The following is a 22,473-nucleotide window of genomic DNA, read 5'->3' on the forward strand; positions in this document are numbered from 1 at the left end:
AGGGACATATGATATTTAAAACATCTGTTTAATCCATTTACGTTAAAAGAAAAAGAAAAAATAATAATAATATATATATATATTTGCCTTTTGGAGATTGTGTCTTTGTTATACTGATAACATGTTGCAGGAAACACTTTAATATGCTCACAACATAATAACCTTCCTTCTGTTAATAGGTACAACATGTACTTAATTCTGCACATGTGTGGGTTAAAATTAAACACGTTAGGACTGATTTTGCATTAACTACACTTTTGTAGTTTCATGTCATGTGCTGTTTTGCTTAAGACCTGGGGAGATTCAGAGCTTTGTGATAAAGCTCCCTTTATCAAACTCAGCTTTTTGCAATTATGTTTGGAAACAATGGCTTGTCTATTTCGTATTCCTTCAGAGGGGGTAGCAGGGGGCTAATGTTTGCTTCCTGAACTGACCTGAAGTTACTGGTGAGACTATCCAGCTAACACCAGTGGTGTGGGGTTACTTATTGCTATTGTCTATAAAAGGTCAACAGTGTGAGACAGGGAGCGGAAAGTCAGACCTTGTTGCAATCAAGAGGAAACAGGATATCCAAAGACACATGGCTCAGTCATAAGACTTTAAAGGCATCCATCTCTGAGGTTTGACTGCTAACCAGTTAAACAGAGGTTGATGCAGGGATGAAACATTATCAGGAGAAACAATTCATGAGTCAAAGCATTCCAAGGCATATGAGCTCTGGTCAAAGAACTTAAGTCTTAAGCCCTTTTAAATATAGTGGCTGCAATATTGTCAGCTAAATATAGTCTTTTTGAAGATGTGAACTTTTGTGACTTGAGTAAGAGTCACACTTCATACTGTTATTTATCAGACCGTTGTTATTGTGTAGTCAACTGTGAAAGAAAGAACTTGTAAGAAATTACAAATGGGCCAATTCAATATATGCCCAGTTACTGCCTAATATTCACAAAGGCAGTTATTTGAAACAAATTAATATGAACGTGATTAGGGAAGCATCAACTGTAAGAGTGTGAGAATAATCAGTATATTTGGTACATTGGTACTGTGCTGTATAATCACTCTAATGTTTCTGATGTTTAGAATATGCAGCCGCCATGTATACCACTTTAGGGATTGTGTACATCGTGTGGCTATTACATGCACATTTGTGTACATTTGCTTTTTTAAAGTATATTTTTCTTGTTATTTCTTTACTAGCTGTTCCATGCAAGAGCCAGTAATACAGTTACATGTAACCCACAAGGTGTTGTTACTGCATCTTGTAAAGCGCTTTTTTTTTGTTGCTCAGAGTCAATATTTGCAAGCTGAGGCTTTAATGTTGGATGGTCTGCACACCGAGTGGGATTTATAATAAATGGAAAATGTCATCCATTTGTATTAGATCATGCATGCAGCATTATCATTATATCATCCTGCCATGAGCACATTGGAGGGCATTCCAGACATCAGAAACTGCTTGGCTTTTCCTCACAACGGCTCTATGGGGCTATACGCCAGGGCTGAGTTATTCAAGCCAAGTTATGTACTCTTTATTATGTACTCTTTAGTTGTGCATACAATGAATCCAGGCTCGGAGCACTTGTGATAAATTATTAACTCAAACTGACAAATGCTGTTACAGAACCAACTGAAGATCTGTTGCATTTTCTTACAAGATTGTGGTAGACACATGTTACAGTAGAATGGGATAAGCCCCATTTGCTTGCTGTGAATTGTTTTCATGCTTCAGCAGTTTGAATGATGGCTGGAGAGTATAGTTAAAGTGCCTGAGAGACTGACTATTTTAGAGGTAAAATAATACTACTTGATTTACTGTGTAATACAAAAGAAGTGCTTTGTTTCAGTTGCACTGTATCACAGCTCTGTTGAGCACTAGAGCCTCACTGGAATTGAGTCATTATTAATAATAATAATAATAATAATAATAATAAAAAAAACAGGGCCGAATCTTTTGCAACACAACTACAATTGTAAATTCTGAACTTTGCTCTGAATTTTGATTTTCAATTAACACTACCAATTTAAAGATACTTTTCTATTTAATGTAATTACAGGAAACAATTTATTGGCTGATTTAAATTGAGGGCTCTGTGTTCCTTAAGAAAACCAACCTTTTTGCGGTCCTGCAGTGAGAGACAGACCTGTTCTATTTAACCAGCTGCACTGCAATGTGTAATTTTAAGATTTGGTTTTATCGTCCGTTTGTTCTGTTTTACAGCAATAAATTATTCTTGTGGGGATTTAACTTTTCTAGTTTTGTCACAGCCAATATACATCAGTCACTTTAATGAATAAATCACACTTAAAGGTGCAAGATTGTTTAAATGAGTTCAGGACTAAGGTAATTTCAGTGGCGTAGTATATCAAATAAAAAAAGACAGGTTTGGAAGTATTAAAGACAGTATCCTATTATAAAAGAAAACTAACATTTCTGACAATGTAATTGTCTGGAATGTATTAATGTTATCAGCATGTGCCGTGGCATTTAAACCTATTGCTTCAACAGTTACATAAGATAATGGAAGTAAGGGATGTCTATTTTAAGGATCTAAATACTGCAGCCCTTTATTAACCCTGCTTGTGTTTTCCACCAGAGGTGATTTATTGACTCCTGTTAAAACATCACTAAAGACAATAAAAAGCAGCTCTACGTTAAATCAGAATTATGAGTTTAAGGGAAACAATATTTGAATTGTCTGCTTGTAACAAAGACCTTAGGTATCGCTTTGACTCCTTAATTAAACATTCTTAGCTGCTTGTTGTAACATTTTTTTTTTGTGGAGTGGATAATAAAACTACATTTTGGCATAAAAATCTTGGTCAATCAATGTTATTTTCTTAGTGCATCTTTTTTAGATAGATCGAGATAATGTATAGATAGATCTTACACAAGGGCTTTGAAGTATCTTTTGCTCAGCTTAATTACTACGCCTACCTGTGCCCCGTTGACAGCCTACACAGAATGAACCAGTACGATATTATTGCTCTGCAGTCCTTGACCCAGAACATCCATGCCTACTACAGTATTGTATGTCCTTTCATTGTCAAGGGTGATTTGCACCTTTTGAATTTTAGTGTTTTTTTTAACACATAACCTTTTGAAATATATTATGATACAAAAGTCTTTTAGCTCATACATGCATCACTAGAAACCACTGAGGAATGGTGTTTTATTTACATTTATAAAATAAATCATTAATGCAGCCTAAGATAAAAAAAAAATGTAAATAAGGTAAAACTAAAACGAGGTTAAGTACTGTGTTTTTCTCTTTCTTTTTTAAAATTGTTTGGAAAACCATGTAGTAGCGTTATTACTATGAAGTGCATAATCAGATTAGTTGATTCTACATTAATTTAATTCACTGTAGAAAACAGTCTCAAATCCTCATCATTAATTGTGAGAAAAGTGGAATTAACTGTTAAATCCTATGTGAAACACGGGCTGCCTCATAAAACCATGTTTAAATTGGAATGTCATTATTTTTCTTTGCACCTGATATTTCAAGTGCTCCCTTCACTGTAATATTCATGAAAGCATGTGACAGATTTGTACATTTTGTCTTTAACAGCCAGGCTCAGATTTCCAAGCTCCTTAATCAGGATTTATTTGCCTGGAGAAATAGTACGAGAAAGTTAATTGCTTCATAATTTGAAAAAAAAAAGTCATGTGGTTTCCTATGTTAACTGATTTGTGCATTTCAAAAGATATGTTATGAAATCAATTAATTTGAAGATCAATTAGGGGAAATGATACTCTTTTCATGTTCCATATCTAATCCATGAAGATGGAAATGTGTCTCGTCTAAGTGTAATGCAAACTCTGTGTTTGCCATTTTTAAACAAGAGTACTATGTAAGGTTTCTCTAATTTTATATTCTATGAAAACAAAAATATTGCAGAAACACTTCAGAATGCAACATGTTCTGATCCTGGCTCACTTATTTTGCATTCAAATTTAATAAAAAATACCACAGTACAGTCTGCGCTGCTTAATCGGGATACTAATCAGGATTTCTGCCTAAATGGGATACAACTCTGGGAGACGGTTCTGCCCAATGCTATATATGTTGTTTAATTGGGACGTCACTTCGTTTAATTGGGATACAGTATTTTCAAACTGATGAAAAGAGATCGCTTTTCAGAGCAAGACAGGCTCACGTAGCACAGCACAGCGAGTACGTGATTACGTAAATGTGACTTGTGTAAATTGCGTAAACCATGTTGATCTCTTGAAGGAGGTGGAGTTAACTGTGGTTTCTCAGGATGCTGTTGCAAAGAAAGTTGGCGTGTCAACATCGCAGTTGCCTCGCCTTGTGATAAGATGTGAATTTCATTCTTTTCATTTCATGTAGAAATAAAAAAACTGACTTGTATTTTAAAGTATGTATTTAGCATTTAATTATAATGTGATGTGATTTCATTCTTTTCATTTAGAAACAAAAAAGTGTGACTTAAGATAGTCTCAAATGTGTCTCGTTTAATTGGGACAGCCGCTTATTCAGGATATTGTTACTTCTCTCGAGGCGTCCCAATAAAGCTGTGCCGACTGTACTTTTATCAGTATAATTTGCCTTTTATATTTCTCCTGAGCATGCATTGCTTTTCTGAGATCTTCCATTAGGTTTACCAATTTTGTATTTTACCAATTATTTGCTTTAATTTTCATTCTTGGCACATAACAAGCATGTAATATGTTACTAGCAGAGATTATTTATTATTTATTCTGCCTGTCTATTTGTTATTTATAAGCTATAACACTGTTTTTAACCCTTGATTTCCTACAGAAGAATGTCTTCCAAGCAAGCCACCTCTCCATTTGCCACTTCTGCCGATGGAGAGGAAGCCATGACCCAGGAGCGGGTGTCGTGGGACAAGGAGGAGGGCGGTGATCAGTACGTGGCCGCCACACTGCCACTGCACAACAAGCCTCTCACCGAGGAGCTCCCTACTGTCGTCGCCAACATCCAGTCAGACTCTGACTGGGAAAACATGGTCTCTGCCCAGCAGCGAATGGTAAGATACTGTGGGTTCCTTTAACATCTAACGTGATGTCATCACAACCACCATTTCATCTCTACCATGTAGTCTTTATCAGGGTCCTCATTCAACCTGTCTGTCATTTAAACAGTACCAGTAATACAAGAAAAGTTACCCACTACCCCAACTTGTTTTGGAATTACATTAACAACTTTTATTTATACAACTACAGGTAAAATTGTATTTACTATCATTTAAAATAAAGTACAATATTGCCACTCATTTATTTTATAAAGCAGCTATGTGCATTGCTGCCCCTCAAGGTCTTCTGATGCCCAGCTTTTGGATGTGATATGGTATAAGAGTTAAAAGTCACCATGCTCCCAGATCGTGGCATTCCATTCCCAAAGTCATCCGCAGCAACACAGACTCCTTTGAAAATTTTAAATCAAGACTTAAGACTTTTCGGTTTGCCAGGGCATGTCTTTGAAGTTTATGCCATGTAAAGTGCCTTGAGATGCCTGGCATGAGAGACGTATTGCATTGTATTTATTTAAAGAATAATGATTTAGGGGGCTCCCGAGTGGCGCATCCAGTAAAGGCGCTCCGCGCGGAGTGCAGGATGTGCCCTATAGCCTGGAGATCGCAGGTTCGAATCCAGGCTATGTCACAGCTGACCGTGACCGGGAGTTCCTAGGGGGTGGCGCACAATTGGCTGAGCGCTGCTCGGGTAGGGAGGCTTAGGTCGGCAGGGGAATCCACGGCTCACCGCGCATTAGCGACCCCTGTGGCCGATAGGGCGCCTGTGGCTCTGCAGCGGAGCCGCCAGATCTGTGTTGTCCTCCGGCACTATAGGTCTGGTGGCATTGCTGTGGATCTGCAGTGCGAAAAATGACGGCTTGGCAGGAGCACGTTTCGGAGGACGCGCATTCCAGCCTCCGTTTCCCGAGTCGGCGGGGGGGTTGCGAGCGGTGAGCCGGGGATACAGATAATAATTGGGCATGCCAAATTGGGGTGAAAACCGGGGTAAAATAATTGGCGACGACTAAATTTATTAAAAAAAAAAAAAAAAAAAGAATAATGATTTAAAGAAAAAAAGAAAAGTCCTTGAGATTGTTTGTTTGTTTTGTTAACGATGTTCTGGCCCCTCTGCTGTGCCTTGAGCTCCCTATGCTGGTGTTCCCTACTGGCAGAAGTACATGCTTTCAGCCAGATTAAAGGACGACAAGACTCCTTTTAATAGGGATTCATTGTTTGTTGTCTGTAGATCGGAATGCTTCATAAATCTAACACCCCATGATGATCTGCTGCAAGGGCTTTTGTATCTGGTTGCCATTTGAAGGCAATACTTGATCAGAAAGTGTATGCCTTCCATTGGAAAAGTAGAATGAGGCAGGTCAAATATATAGATTTAAAAAAACAAAATAAAACTGGAATCATGCACAATTCCATACAATGGAGGCCTCAGTTCGATTAGAACTGTAAAAGGTGTTGTTTTGGAACTTCGAATCATAGCTTGGATACTTAATTTATTTGTAAATCAAGATCTCTGTCAGGACACTGTTTTTTAACATGTCATCATTTTATTTGTTAGATATTTTTGAAGAAACACTTTACAAACCTAAAATAATTAGCCTACATTCGACCTGATTAGTGCTATTGTGAGATACTGCTTGTAACACAGCACTTAGAGAAGGGTATGTGTCACCGCTCTGCATTCTCCATTTGTGCCTCGCATCTCCAGTGTTGAGCGTCTCAGATGTAAATGTATGCAGATAAGTAGGAGAAGATTGTTCAGGTGCTTTATTGTTACAGCTGTTTTAATTGAATTACAAAGAAATAAAAAATGAATAGGATATTTTATAAAAATGTAAATTGTTACTGAACCCTTATTAAGATGTTCGCAAACATGCTGGAATATATTTCTTTCAACAGCCTCTTGATATAATGAGCAAGATCTTTTTCAGAAAAAGTTCACAGTATATCAAGAGTAAAAAAAAAAAAAGAAAAATTGTACAGGAGGAAAAAACATTTTATTTTATCAAAAACATCACATCTGGTTCTCTAAAATATGGGCTAGAGAAAGTGCTTTCCACTGCTCAGGCACATCAGAACTTGCACTTCCACAAACCAGGATGGTGCGCCATTCTGACACCACGTCAACAGCTCTGCCACTGAAACAGTCGGGAGCGATACTCTTTCCACACTTTTTTTTGTGTTTTAGTTCATATGCCGTACACATCATCTGCCTGCCTCAAACACCACCGTGTTGTGCTTTTAATGGCAGGAAGATAAGAAAAGCTGTAGAGCACTCGCAGGCCTAGGGGGCTTAGTGCTATTGACCAGAAGCAAACCACAGGCTTCAAAAACAAACAGACGTTTTAACTGAACAAAACGTTTGTTTAATCTGATGTGTCTCTGCAGAGCTCAGATCAATATGTGGAGTTTTTGGGCTTCATCTAAAATATAAGGTCCAGCACAACAAAATCCATAGTGTGTTCTTTTTCATGTGGTTTTACAGCTCTACATTATCTACCATGTATATACTGGCCATTATCCATTTCATGAATAGGTTAAAGGAATCGGTGAGGTTACAATGTTGGGTTTATTTCGAGTGTGTCTTTCTTCTGAAATGCTTATGAACAAATCTTGAAATTGAAACAAAGAATGCCTTCTGCCAGACTTGCATCACTCACGTATCAAAGCCACAAGACCCATGAAGGGGATAACTGATACATATTGCATCAGTACATCAGCACAATCTACTCGTGTAATTTAGTGTATTTGCCTTTTTCTGTACAGTCAAATTAGAGAGTGGAGCTAAGCTGTAAATAAGTAAAGTCAGTTGGCATGGTATTGCAATAAGATAAATGATAATTCTACATATTGGCAAGTCAAGTATATGTGAAATGAAGCTGGAAGAAGAGGATCAACTTGCTGGATCACAGCAATTATGGCCCTGATACAGTGTTTTCTGTTACTTCATGTTTTTTTTTCATTAACATTTATAGATTTTATTTTATTTTTATTTTTATTTGCATGGTTTAAATGTTATTAAAACTGCTCTGTATTGAAATAATCTCTTTGTCATTTTGCACAAGCTGTATTTGGAAAACAAAAAATGGTTGCTCTAAAATTCTTTGATGCCCCCAAGATTTGGCGAGAGGTGGTGCAACTGTGAAATAAAAAAAATAATAATAATCCTTTAAAAGAAGCACTGCTGCAACAGGATTATTTAAAGTGCTGATCTCTGGCAGAATGTGTATTGTAATTACTAAGCTCAGCAAGGCAATACAAGGAGGAGATAGGTATGCATGCTGATTAATGGGCTCCACTCTGTGGCCATGTGGCTATGTGGGCTGCTTCCTGAACTCCTGCCAATGGATTAAAAAACAGATTAGCTTTGTGCTTGCACTTTTATGTCAGTTTTTCAATGTAAGAATGATAGAAGAAAAAAAACTTTTTTTGGCTAAGACTAATAAACCCATTTTACACTTGAAATATCTGACAATTGGGCCAGGAGGAGTAGCCAGAGAATGTTGGCTTGCAGGTTGCAAGATCATACTAACTGGGTCTAGAAAGCAGGGATTTGTATAGTATGGAGTGTAACATGAATCTCACAATGTATCGCTGACATTCTCTGAGCTTACAGGAGTCTTTTATACTGATTATCTGTTCTGTTACTGAGCCAGACCTCTTCTCACTTAAACATCCATCTTGTTGTGTTCCTTGATTTTTTACTGGCCCAGTGGAATCCCTCCATTACGACCACCAAAGGGACCCGGGAAACTAGTCTTAACAGGGAGCTGGTCGAAATGAAGTCAGGCAGGAACCTGTCAACGTTGTTAGAAAGAGAGATCTTAATATTTTATTTTTGACTCTTGACTCCTGTCAATTATGTTTCCTGCTGTGGAGTGCTCCTTCCAAAAAGTTAAGTTTGATCAAGGAAGCTATGGCATATGGAACATGAAAAATCTTTGTAATTGCCAATAAACTAGAAGTCTGAAGTCACGTTTGGCATATTTGATATCCTGCCAATGAGGCAGATAGATTGATGTATAGACAGATGAAAAATACACAGAGGCAGGCAGGCAGGCCATATGTTGACATGCAAGTGCTGCAACTTAGAAGCAAGCTGTAGAGTGGGATGTACAACTATCCAGTAATATGACTATCATGTAATAATCTATTTAATAAAGCTACAGATGTCCTTTTTATTTTACAGATATTTAACTTATTCATTAGATAAGCTCTATTAACCAGTTTGCTTTTAGTTAATACACACTCATATTTTCAGTATAAAATGTCCTTTTTAATGTTTTAAGCATGTAGTCACAGCTCACAGACACACAATTCATTATTCCGCATTTTATAATGACATGATTTGATGATAGTCTTCATCTAAAATCTTCACAAGTATGTAATTCTGAACGTAGTCTGAAATGAGTTTTAGGAAAAAAGGGCACTCTCTCTAGTTAACATTTAAAACAGACTTGTGAGACGTCGCCCTGTTAAGTCATGCATTACTTTATTCCTCATGTTTTAGAATGTGATTATTTGCAGATGAATTATTGATTAAAGGGAGTCGCTTCCGAAAGGACACAAACAAAACTCAATAGACGGCTTATAAGCAGTTTATCTGTGAGTGATTTGCTGGTGTATGGTGAAATCTCCATAAATAAGCCCTTTTTTAATTAGGCAGCAGTAATATGGGAGTGGGGCAGTATCATTGTTTGGTTCCTGGGAATGATTTGACAGTCTTATCTGATATCAGATAAAAGCCATAATAAAGTTAATCACCTGCAGTATTACTGATAAATGATATCGCTTGCAGGATTAGTCTGTATATAATTTGATATAAGTGTAGTTTTACAAGGAGCAGTAAATATTCAGAACATCATTATTTGGCCTGAGGATTATTCATAGACACTGATTCCGAAGTATGTGTAGTACAGTATTTGCCTGTTCTGTTGCGTGAATTTGTTTAAGCGCTCCCATTGCTACTAAGCTGCTTCTCAGCTGAAACTAGCAAAATGCTGACATTAGTGAACAAAAAAAAACAAAAAACTGGGGATCTTTTCTTTCATGTGAATTTTTATACTGTATTTATGGCCACAATTTAGCAAATCTTACTTTATTAGTCTTAAAAAATATTTTTGTTATCCACATGTATGTACTGCAGTTACGTACTGTCATGATCCAGTTTTCTCTTACAGTAGTGAGAGATGCAAGTAACAGTGGTTGCTTCAGATTCAGGATAAAAATCAATGCATTTTTTAATTTAAAATAAGTAATTTATAAGGGACTTCATCTGTAAGCCTGGACAAGTCCTGAAGTGGTTAATAGCACAGTACCAAAGTTTTGTTTGTCTGTAAACAGTCTGTGAACTTAACCCTTATATTGTCAGATGTTTCATTTACAAAACTTTCCAAAGTATGTCAGCCAGTCTCTGATATTACATCTCTATTGGAGCACACTGAATATCTCAAAGCCAGAAAAAGATTGGCTCATTTAATTGGCTCAGACTCACTCTGATTTTATCTTTTTTTTTGTACTCTTCCTTGCAGGAATCTGACAGCAATAAAGCATGTTCCCTCTACTCCTTCCGAAATAACTCTACCTCACCACACAAGCCAGAGGAAGGGGGACGTGAGCGTGGAGAACTCTTGACAGGCTCGGCCTTCGGGACGCCAGAACGCCGCAAAGGAAGCCTCGCTGACGTGGTGGATACACTGAAACAGAAGAAGCTGGAGGAGATGACGAAGACTGAGCAGGATGGTATGTTGCTTATTGACTTTTTTCTTGGTTTCTGTACTTTTGCAATATACGCGGGTACAATACAGTACATGTTGATTCAGAAGCTCTTGGAACCTGCTGGTTTCCAATAGCTCTTGTAGCCAGTAAACTATAAAAATCAAATGCTATGTACATGCATGGCTGGAACAGGGAACCAGTGAAATGGACTTCCTCAGCTTCAGTGATATTTTATTTTATTTTATTTTATTTATTTTTTCCATTTTATTATGCCAGAAAAAATGTGTAAGATATGAAAGATCAGATAAGTGGGTAAGTGCAGTGACAACAACAAAAAAAAAATCTGTGGGTTACTATGGAAACTGCAGTTGTAAATCCATTAACAGTCTTAAACAGGTATCTCGCTTACTTTGAAAACAAAAATTCTGTGATTTGTGTAATTACAAAGCAAAGACCCTCAAACATTTCCTTATTCATAATTTTTTTTTTTTTTTTGATGCCTTATTTTAATTTTTTACCTTGGAAACATAAAAGATAAGTCCATTGTAGTAAGCTGTTAGTTATAAGTTGTATAGTTATCATGTCAATAAAACTACCCTTGAAAAATAACTTTGTCACGTTATAAAAATAGCCTATTATCAAAATTAAAATCTATACAGACATAACCAAAAAATAATAATCAGTGACAGTATGTGTGTGTGTGTGTGTGTGTGTATGTGTATATTGCAACCTCATTAATAGCCATCGGGTAAACTTTATGTGTAAATGTGTAACCTGTTAACTGAAATCAGTGCCTAGTCTTGCGCGTGCCAAGAAGAGTAGGCACCAATTTTACATTTCCCTAAGGCTTTCTGCTCTTGCACTGCTTAGAGAGTGCAGCCTTGTGTCTATTAGCAAAAAAACAAACATAAAAAACAACAGCTGAAACATTTACTTTATACTTAATTAGTGCTTTAAGTGTAACATATACAATCGAACGCAGTGTTCCTGAGGGAGCTCCTAGCAGTATTGATTGTCTAGGGAACTATTAACTTTAGCAACTCATCAGTGGAATAAATTATACTTTACTTTAATTAAGTTTTAATACATATATTAAAAAATATATATATTTCATTTGGTGTTTTGTGTTTTCTGGAACTTTAGTTTTGCTAATGGTGTGTCTTTCAGTTTATCTTAGCTCCCATTCCAACTTGTCTTTCTGTAATGTGAATTCTTGTTTACTTGTTTTCTAATATATCTTTATACACTACAGTTCATGTTTTTGGTCAACATTTTGGGGCTTTTTAAAATAACATTTCTGATGTTCCAGGAGTTAATCGCAAGGAAACGTCCATCCCTTGAAAAGGTTCCATTTTTAAAACTACAAATTTAAAGTATGCTGCTTGGGAATCGTTGTTGCAATGGGAGGGTGTTATGGTAATAAGGCCCAGATGGTATCGCCTGTTGTTGCAGTTATTTAAATGGTCAAGTGCTGCTTGTAATCCAGGACCGTATGTTTGCAGAAAGAAGAGTGGGTGCTTCAGTGTAGTTGTACAGCTGTTTTAATCTCTCGTTAATAATAGAGCTTCAGCCGGTCTCATGCCTGCTGCGTCACAGTACCAAAATAAACGCTCTTGTTGAAAGAAATTAGTTTCGAAATACATTATAAAAATAGATAACAGATTGATAAAGTTCTGTATACTGGCCACAAACCGTCCAACGTTAAGAATTTCTGCACTGATTCAGTAAGTCCATAATATCTTGATTTCAGTCACACTGAAGCAAGCTTTTTTATTTCTGAGTTTACTGTCTCCCTTATTTCTTTTTCAAAATCTCTTTGACCCATAAGGATGTGTTTGCATGACATTGGTTGGGAGTTTTAATCCCTGTATTAGGGCACATCCCTTTGCATTCTAGGATTAACCTCCAAGGTCAAGTCAAGATCTGGCGCAAGCTCTGTCCAACAGGCATTTGAAACCAACTCCAGCCGTGGTTTGGCCCCAATCATTCAGTAAACCTGGCCATAGGGGTATAACCTTGAGCAGTGTACCTCGAGGTACAGCAGGTATCTCTGATCTTCAGAGCTTTGGCATGGTATATTGAGCCCCCTCCCCCACCTCCTGGGGTCTTTAGTTTTACACCTGTACACCTGGGAGCTATCAAAGCGTGTATATTCAAGACTACATCTTACTCAAGCATTTCACAAAGCAGACTACTGCAGTGCCAGGTTCTGTTTTTTCTCTGGTTCACTGCCAATATTTAAATCTGGTACCTGCTGTGCCGCTGTGCTGCTGTTCAAATACCATTTAATTTATTATTTAGATTCTTAAGATTCTTTTCAAAATGATTTTCCTGCATCCCTTACAGACAGAGTCTGAGCCATCTTATTACAGTATAAATCATAATTTGTATGCCATAATTAGCGATGTGCTTTGAAGGTTGCTGTCAGAAGACACCGACTTCTAAACCTTATTTCATAATAAACATGGCAAGGGTGAATAATCTTGTAAAAGGACTTGTATAAATAGCAGCAAATTCTTGCCAGGTGGAGAAATGTATCTATCATTCATAAAAGCTTTTTCGTATGCTTCAGAAATACATTCATTATCTTTATGTATGAGCTTAGGTTTGTTCTTTAGAGCTTTTTGGACATTGGTGTTAACAAATTGGATTCAAGACTTGACAGAGACCATGCATGTATTAAAAAAAAAAAAAAAACATCTCTTATTACACAGACTTGGACAGACATTACCCAGTATACTGTACAATTACCAAATCTTACCCGGTCCAACTGATCTGTGATGTGTGGGGTGCTTAAATTGAATAACGGAGGTGCTTGGTTCTAGCATGTGTTTATTTGTTTGTTTTTAATTGACTGCTGTTGGTCCAGGCAGCAGAAAACTATTACACTGTCTTTAATTACGATTAGACAAAAAAAGACATGGGTTTTAAGACTGTGTCACTAACTACTAGCCTACTGTGACTTCCCCTGGCTTATCAAGATCACATGGAGAGCATAACATTGTTAATTACATATGTATTTTAAGCAGAGGTTGCTATGATCAAATTTAATAAAATTAGAACTGGACTGCAAGTTTGCTTAACTGAAATGACCTTTGCTTGCTCCCTCCATGAACTGAGCACCGCCACTATAGTTAGCTGTACGTCTCCTACCATGCCTGCTGTTTTGTAACAGGTTCTCAAAGTGCTTTAAGTGCTTGTGACCGCTGTAATGAATGAAAATGGCTTTCCAGCGCAGCGAGTACTGCATTAAGCTGAATAGTCACCTTAGCTGTAAAAGCACTATTAGTGAGGAGCGACTGGAGGAAGGGATAACGATTGTGTCCAGTGTTTATTTACTGTATACTGTAAATGCATTATTTATCGAGGGCTCTCCAGACAGCACTTGTCAGTGTAAAAATGTCAGTATTAAGCAAACTTTTTATAATCTGTAATAAAAATTAAAGGTGAGTGTTTCTGATACACATGCAATTAGACCGACTTTATATAATGCATAAAGCAATAATCGATATACATTGCGGTGCAACAAATATGACTTTAGGTGTAGTTTTTTTTTCTTTTCTATTTAGTCTCAAGTGGACATATTTCTTTTTTCCCTGGCACTCTTAATAATCTAAGTAAGTACCCATTTCCCTTGTGACTTTGACTCCACATAATACTTTAATGATATTCTACACATGTGCTTACATTGAATACAACAGATGTGTATGTAGCAGGTACCCTTGAAAAATGTTGAAAAGACATGATTTGATAAAACAAAATGCAAGACTAATCTAAACCCTATCTTTGCTGTTTAATGTATTTAATATTTATACTATTTAGGCTCAGTGCACAATTTCATAGAGAGCAAAATGTTTCAATAAGTCAATTTTGCTCCTCATAGCTTGGGCAGCAATGAAACTCTCTCTCTGCCAAGTTAGTCAGCATTTGTATTTAGCCAGGAGTTGTTCTGGCGGCTGGTAAAAGCGTGTTATCTTCTAATCCATGCTTATACCCCAGCTAGTCTGCATTACAGCATTACATGTTTCAGTAAAAAATATGGCAGTGGTTCAAAGTTTTTGCCATTAAACAAAGATTTGATGTGGGGACTTATAGATTTCTCAGTGTTAGTCACAAGCAAACCTCCTTCCCTGAAGACAGGATGAGTTATGATCAGGTCCCATCCTCCAGGGGGATGTTGCAGTATTATATCAATGTTGTACTCCCTAGCTCTTCTGGTCTTGCATGGAATTCTTTTTTTGGAAGTTTAAGCCTAGTCCTCTGTAGCTACCACTGCTGACACTCTTGATCTGTGTGTGCTAAACTGCAGCAGTTGTTGATCATTGACACAACTACAAAAAACAGAATTCAATTGATCTTAATAATGGTGGATCTTATTGCCACTGTTATTTAATTTCATTGTTTGTGGAGACCAAAGAGGGCCCTATTTTAATGTATTAAGATCCACCGCCATTTAGCTGACTCTTTTAACAATGACGACCAACATCAAAATATAAATATATATATTTTTAAACGTTATTCTTTACTGTCCTATAAGGTTCCTCCACCAGAATGAAATATTCTACAGACCTGCCAACACAAACATAAACAATGCAAACAAAATTTGATACCTTCTTTCAAATGTCGGTTCGCATGCAAGACTTTCATTTGTTAAACGTGTGCACGTAAAAAAATCAGAACCAGCATCTTTTTTTCACCAATTTAATCTCTGCTGCCGTTTTTAAAAAAAAAAAAAAATAATTAAAGTATGTGTGTTTTTGCACTTCCATAATCTAGGGTTTCATGTTTATATCAGGAAAGAACACTGTTCAAGAAGTCTGTTCTCAAGAAGTCAGTATTGTCAATTGATATGATAACACGTTAGTAATAGTAGCTGTGGTTGGGTATGTAGATGTAGAACATGTGTATTGTGTTTTGTGCTAATCCAAGGTGGTGGTGGTTTGGTGGAATGGGGAGTGGGGGTGGGACTGAAGATCAAAGGCATGTGTCTATCCACAGAGCATGCGCAGTACAATGAAGCACAGTGCCAGACTCCCCAGTGTGTAATCGCCAGTGTGCCTCAACAGTGAACTCAAAGAGACACCTTCTGCCGAGATGGGAGACTGATTCTGATTATTTATTATTATTATTATTATTATTATTATTATTATTATTATTATTATTATTATTATTATTATTATTTATACTTTTGGCACATAATTACATTTGTGTCAGCTTTCTGTAATTAAGCAATGTGCAGGAACGTACCTGTGTACAATATAAAAAAAAATTAAAAATACACACTTAGAAAAATATCTTATTTCTAAGTGTTGCTCACCCTGCCACATTATTAGAAATCTTTGTTTTAATGATCAATGTTATAAGCCCCGGACTTCATACATATGCAATGAAGGCTGAGACCCAGTAGCCATTTCAATGTTTGGCTGGTGGCCGAGGTGAACCTGTCAATGTTGAACTCGGCTTCAAACACTTAGCTCTTCCTTATTCTTTCTTGTCAGTTTATGAATCCCTGAGGCAGTACAAACTGTCCGACCATCAGTCAGCTCCTGGTTTTTTCCCCCTCTACATTTAATAATGTTGGTTGTATTCTGCCTACCTTTGATTCTGACAACCTTCTTGTCTTAAGAAAGTGATATATTTAATCAGCGGCTCTCTGTTTCTCCAATGTAGCTCCCACTGTAGGAGCCCAGAGCCAGCGAGGAGTGCAGTGGTCTGTCACTTTTGTTTGAATAGGTAATGGGGAGCTGTTCCTCTGAAGAGACATGAGCTGGAATCGCTTGTTAGGACACATGATCAAAAGCCACTCTCTGCTTTCTGCCAATCAAACCTCATGTCGCGCTGTGTGGCAGACGTTAAATAGATTTTTCTGCTGTACACTGTGGGCACTTAGCCAGTCTGACATGAGAACTGTTACAAAAGATACCCGAGTTTCCAGTGCTCACTGACTGATGTTAATATATTACCCCACACTGCTAGGAAAGTGTGTTTTGGAGAATCCCTGGTTATGGCAATACAGTAACATGTTGCAACATTATTATTATTATTATTATTATTATTATTATTATTATTATTATTATTATTATTATTATTATTATTATTATTTTAAAATACAGTATTTCTAGTGTTAATAGAAGACTAGAAAAATATATTGTATCATTCTATCAGTGTTTTTTTTAAGTGTAGTAGTTAGTTATATACAGAAATGTATTATGAACTATATCAATACACTATATTGAGAAAGAGGCTTGAGAAATGAGAAAGTAAGGGTGAGAAATTACTTCTGACATATATTGTAATTGATTTAACTACAGCCAAGCAGCTGTTTCTTCAATATGCCATTCTTTGTAATACCCGTATTACCTTCCTGGGTCTCAAATTCGGACTCGTCAACACTAACGATTGCTGTAAAACATTCCACTGCCCATCTTCCTTCAGCTCAGCTGTTCCGTGTCATCGTGCTATTTGAATAGTTCACAACGGGTATATTGTGTCACTTGTTCAGCATCCATATTGAATTGCCTGAAAATCGCAAAGGTTTTTTTTCGGTTAGGTAAATCATTAGCATTCATTTAATATTTCTTTTTTCTGTTTTTGGTTCAACAAGTAAAATGTTTATCTTGGAATGAATATATATATATATATATATATATATATATATATATATATATATATATATATATATATATATATATATAGCTCAAAGAGCCAGCTGCCCTATTATTTATATATATATATAATTATATATATATATAATTATTTTGTATTAGAGTTAGAATGGCATTCTATTTAATGATCAATTTATTTCTGATCAATCTTTGCAGAAAACCTTTTTTTTTTAAACAATTTTAAAATGTGACATTTTGAAATCTAACATGAAATACTGTACTACTAGTATTGCTTCCATTAGACTTTTGCAATATAATTTTGTAGTTTGTTTGATTACATTATCTAAATTATGTACCTATATGTTTTGTCTCAATTCTAAAATTCTAGCTGATGCAAAACTATTGGCCATAGCTGTAGACTGTTTAACAATATTTATAATCAGTTGCAAAATACAGTATATCTACATGCATATATATATATATATATATATATATATATATATATATATATATATATATATATATATATATATATATATATATATATATATATATATCATTGCATAACTCATTATTATTTTATTGTTGTATTAAGGTTTTAAAATTTTGGTGGGGAGGTGCTGCAGTACTTGTAATTGACTTGCTATCTCTTGTGACCCCTTCAGTCTCCAGTTAGTACAGTGAAAAATGCTGACACACAAGAACACACCACCCCATTAATGGTCCTAAATCTGTCTTTGTGCTATGGAGCCCTTGCTCTGAAAATAGCAAAGCTCTTTTTGTAAATTAAAATCGGTGTGAATCGGAACAGATGTTGACTTGCTTTACTTTATTCCACGGAGATCTCAGTTGCAAGAAGGTTAGATGTTGGGATTTCAGGAATGGTGCCAGTGCTGGGCTGGATGCAGACAGGGTGTTCTGTCTGGCCCAGACAGTGGCAGATCTAAAACTGGGATTTGGTTGTATCTTTATATCATTTATGCTAAAATTAAGCATTTTTAAGGTGTAGTATAGTCTTGAAAATGGAGTGTAAGAACTGTACTCTCACCGTGAATAAAATTAAACTTTTTAGTCCAGTAGTTTTGATGAATTAGTATGCCTGGAGGCTGATATTAGGTAGATCTTCATTAACTCTGTTAATACTTAGGAAAGATAAGTCCACTAATAACAGTCCAGTAAACTAATCTTATATACTAATGTGTATGTCTATGTCCCTGTTGAAAATGAATTGTGCCATCTCAGCTGGTCTTTCATAGTTCATAATTTTTTTGTCTTTTTTTTTAACTGCAGTGGGATGAAATAAGGATGTCATAATAATGCAATAAATCTTGTTTTATTGCTTCAGTGGAGCTTTCTCTATCTAATGCTGAATATTACAATTATTCCAGGGACATGATCTATCCTTTCGCGTGTCCCCTATATAATGTTAAGATTAAAAGGGTCGGGTGGTTAATATGCTTGACAACTCTGCCATCAATTATGTGTCATTGAGTTCGAATGATATGTTATGAAAAGTTATAATTCCTGCTTCATATTAATTAATTTCACAGCACAGCATGGGAAGAGACAAGACAAGATGTTAAATATACTGCAATTAATAGAAAGTATAGTCAGCTATCAATTTGTCCTGGTGATTTCCAAAAAGGACTCACCCCTGCTGCCAAAACCCAAGTGCCTTCTACAGACATACTGCCATAAATACAAGCCAGTAACTCTAGGAGTTTTTTCTACCTAACATGTACACGAATTCCCATTATTTCCTGTGCTACTCTTCTGGATACAGTTAAAATCCCTTGCTCGTTAAATACAGCCTGTAGGTATAGGCTCCCTAACCTTCCTGCGCACTACACATTGGTAATAAAGCCTGCGCTTCAGTTTAACAGGAACCATGGTGTTTGTTGTTAGGCTGCAGTTTTAGAACAATAACTCATTCATGGGCTGCAATGCTGGGCAGTGAAGCGAGATCCTGGAACTGGCTTACCTGACCTTTGAAGGTTCTTTTTGTTACTTTGCCATCATGTTTTGATCTCTTCGGGCTGCTTCTGTTAAAAGGATATATAAAAGCCAGTCTGTTTTAATGATATAAACAGCCTTTATTAAAAATGACTACTTGTAATAAAAATACAAGTTTATTTGTAGGACGGCAGTATCAAAATCCAACACTGTTTAGGTAATTCAATTCTACCCTGAGGGTAACTGTTAAAGAAAAATGTCATTGATATTCTGAGTTACAAAAACAAGTCTCTAAAACATTCCTCGGTAATCTCTGATTGTGTGTGTTTTTTAGGCTGCATTCCTGTATCACTATCACATAGAATGTAGAGCTCATAAGTAAAACATGTATTAGTTTTCTTGAACTACAGCATTTAATGTAATAATTAAAAAATCTGTCATAAGGGTACCTCTTTTTCCTGTAGGCTAATGGTGACTGCCTGTCTGTCAATCATAAACATGTTAGTTCTGCTATATTGATAATTGAGATTGAGTGTTTCCAGACATAGACATCTGATAGTGTGACCTCTAGGCTCTGGATTAGTGTATGCAGGTCATGACCTTCGGCAAAGATGAAAACAGAGGCTGCTACAAATGATTCTAAACATTATTTAGGGCAGCAGTGTGGAGTAGTGGTTAGGGCTCTGGACTCTTAACTGGAGGGTTGTGGGTTCAATTCCAGGTGGGGACACTGCTGCTGTACCCTTGAGCAAGGTACTTCACCTCGATTGCTCCAGTAAAAATCCAACTGTATAAATGGGTAATTGTATGTAAAAAATAATGTGATACCTTGTAACAATTGTAAGTCACCCTGGATAAGGGCGTCTGCTAAGAAATAAATAATAATAATAATTATTAAATACTGTACATTGAAAAACAGAGGGCCATAAAGATTTCTGGTAGATCTGATAAAAAAGCATCTATTTACAAGCTATAGAACTAAATGGTCCCATGGCAAAATCTTGTTTTAACACTTGAAATATTTTGACATTATCTGAGATGCAAATTGATTTAAAAGAATGAAAAGGACATTACACAGACCTTGAAGTTACTGGTTTATTTCTTTTTTAAATTGGTTTAAAAATGTAAAAGCAAATACTGTCTTTTTTTTCAGTTGTGGGTAAAATCCTTTGCGATTTTCATAGACATTTAAGCCTGCAGACAGCTGTCTTGCTTGAAAGTTTCTGTGACAACCTAAGCCAATTGGCTCCACAGCGCAATTTTAATCTATTCATTGGAATCTTATTAGTCTGTTCTTGTCCTTGTACAGTTTGAGGTGCCCATTAATTTAGTAAATCATTCTGAGCAGCAATGATCTATTTTAGCTACATTATCCACACAGTTCTATTAATTTAACATAGATGAATAAATGTGAATGTTGTGGAAAGTTGATTAGGAATAGAGTTTATATCTGACAGGTAGATTACAGGGTACCCAACAAAAATTGTTCCTTTGCAAGGTACCCAGTAATTTAATTCTTGTGTGAAATTATTATAATTTATTATAGTGTGTGGGCCCTAATGATTACCGACATCAAATGAAAATTAGAAATTAAAATTAAGACCGCAAATCTCTTCTAATGTGCATCTTCAAATTCATAAGTGTTGTAGCCCTCATCAGCCTCCTATGAAGTTCCATGTTGTGAATTAAAAAAAAAAAATGTAATTAAATTAATTAATTAATTTATTTGTTTAAGAAATGTAACATACCATAATGTATGTTTTGCATTACTGCATTTTTCAAGTGGTTTGTGTGTGCGCATCCATCTAGATTTTTCTGATTTTGAGAAGTGTGTGTGTGTGTATTATTCAGTTCTACACTGTTTTTTTTCTGAATAAACCCTAATTACCAGTCTGAAGAATGAAAAATAGCATAAGAAGCCTCTCAGTGGACATACAATTTTCAAAATTCCTCTTACTATCCAAGCATTAAATGGTCCTAGTCCTTTAAAGTGACCTTCTGGGGTACAGAAGCATGGCACAGTGGCTCTTTCCAGCTGTACACGTGGCATCCATTGGGGCACAATGGCGCACTCAGTTCCAATACCTCAGGCTTGGACATATGTTGAGTTTTATTTCATTCTTCTGACATTAATCCTATTCACCAGCTGTTCTGCCAGCTGCCATTCTCCAGCTTTAGAGGAGATTGCAGTTTTGGGGGCTCTGAATATGGGCCTGTGAATTGCTCTCTATCTTAACCTGTTTTTTTGTTTTTGTTTTTGTTTTATTTCACAAAGACAATGGGCAGGCGGTTTGATTTAATCTTCCAGTCCTAGTTTAAAATACTTGCCTTCAGTGGCAAGGTTTTGTCGGCTGACTTCAGATTTATAATATACCACCTTCACCATCCACAGGCCAATGCAGTTACTTTCATTCAATCACATGAAACCCAGTGGTAGCTGAACTTGAATTTCCCTGTCTGTCACTGCTGAGGCAATGCTCCAGTTTTCTGGGTAGAGAAAACTGGCAAGTGATTATTTACAGTGCAGGCATCCCAGCTGTAGTTCCTATGTGATTTTAAGGGCCATTGAGGGCCAGAGGCCAGGAGAGAGATGCTTCTATTCAAATCTGAAGACCTGTGTAAAGCATTTGAGTTCCTTTTATATACATGAATTCTGAAAGCTGCAGATGATTTATGAGTTCTAACATCTGCTCTTTAGAATTAATTTATATACATTTTAAAGGGTGTGTTTTACAGAAATGAAATAATAACAAAAAATTGCTGACTTGTTTATGTGAAAATATGCTTTTTTTTAAGATACTTAAAAGAAGTATACTATATACAGTATACTGCTATTCAACAAGTATGGAAACACATCTTTCTATAACTGAAAATTGTCTGATTTTAATTTTATGACTTTAAATTATTTCAATAGATAATACATGTTGTTGATTTTTGTGCAATGTGCAGTATTTAAGGGGCTAATGCTTTTTAATAGGTATTCAACAATGGTGACTGTGTGCTTACATTATTATATCACAAATTGGAAATTGTGAACATGTGCAGGATAAGCCACCTGGGACGTGTCCTGTTCAGAATGGTCCAGACCATGTGCTATGCAAGTTCCTAGTATAGCAGGGTCTATTTCAATGGATTAACACCTCAAATCTGATGGATGAAGCTGGAAAAGAGGTGGCAGATCTGA

General features: G+C 36.2%; 1 protein-coding gene across 13 annotated transcripts in view; it reads left to right on the forward strand.

Moving 5' to 3' along the window:
* Positions 1–22,473, forward strand: part of LOC117432189 (transcription factor SOX-6-like) — a 182,245-nt gene that overhangs the window by 70,159 nt on the left and 89,613 nt on the right. For all 13 annotated transcript variants that reach the window (XM_059001812.1, XM_059001818.1, XM_059001813.1 and 10 more), the window contains 2 exons: positions 4,785–5,013; positions 10,545–10,755. In XM_059001812.1, the coding sequence (XP_058857795.1) occupies positions 4,785–5,013; positions 10,545–10,755 (440 nt within the window). The remainder of the gene's footprint in view (positions 1–4,784; positions 5,014–10,544; positions 10,756–22,473) is intronic.

Source organism: Acipenser ruthenus, chromosome 27 (assembly GCF_902713425.1).
Source record: "Acipenser ruthenus chromosome 27, fAciRut3.2 maternal haplotype, whole genome shotgun sequence".
Classification (NCBI taxonomy): Eukaryota; Metazoa; Chordata; class Actinopteri; order Acipenseriformes; family Acipenseridae; genus Acipenser; species Acipenser ruthenus.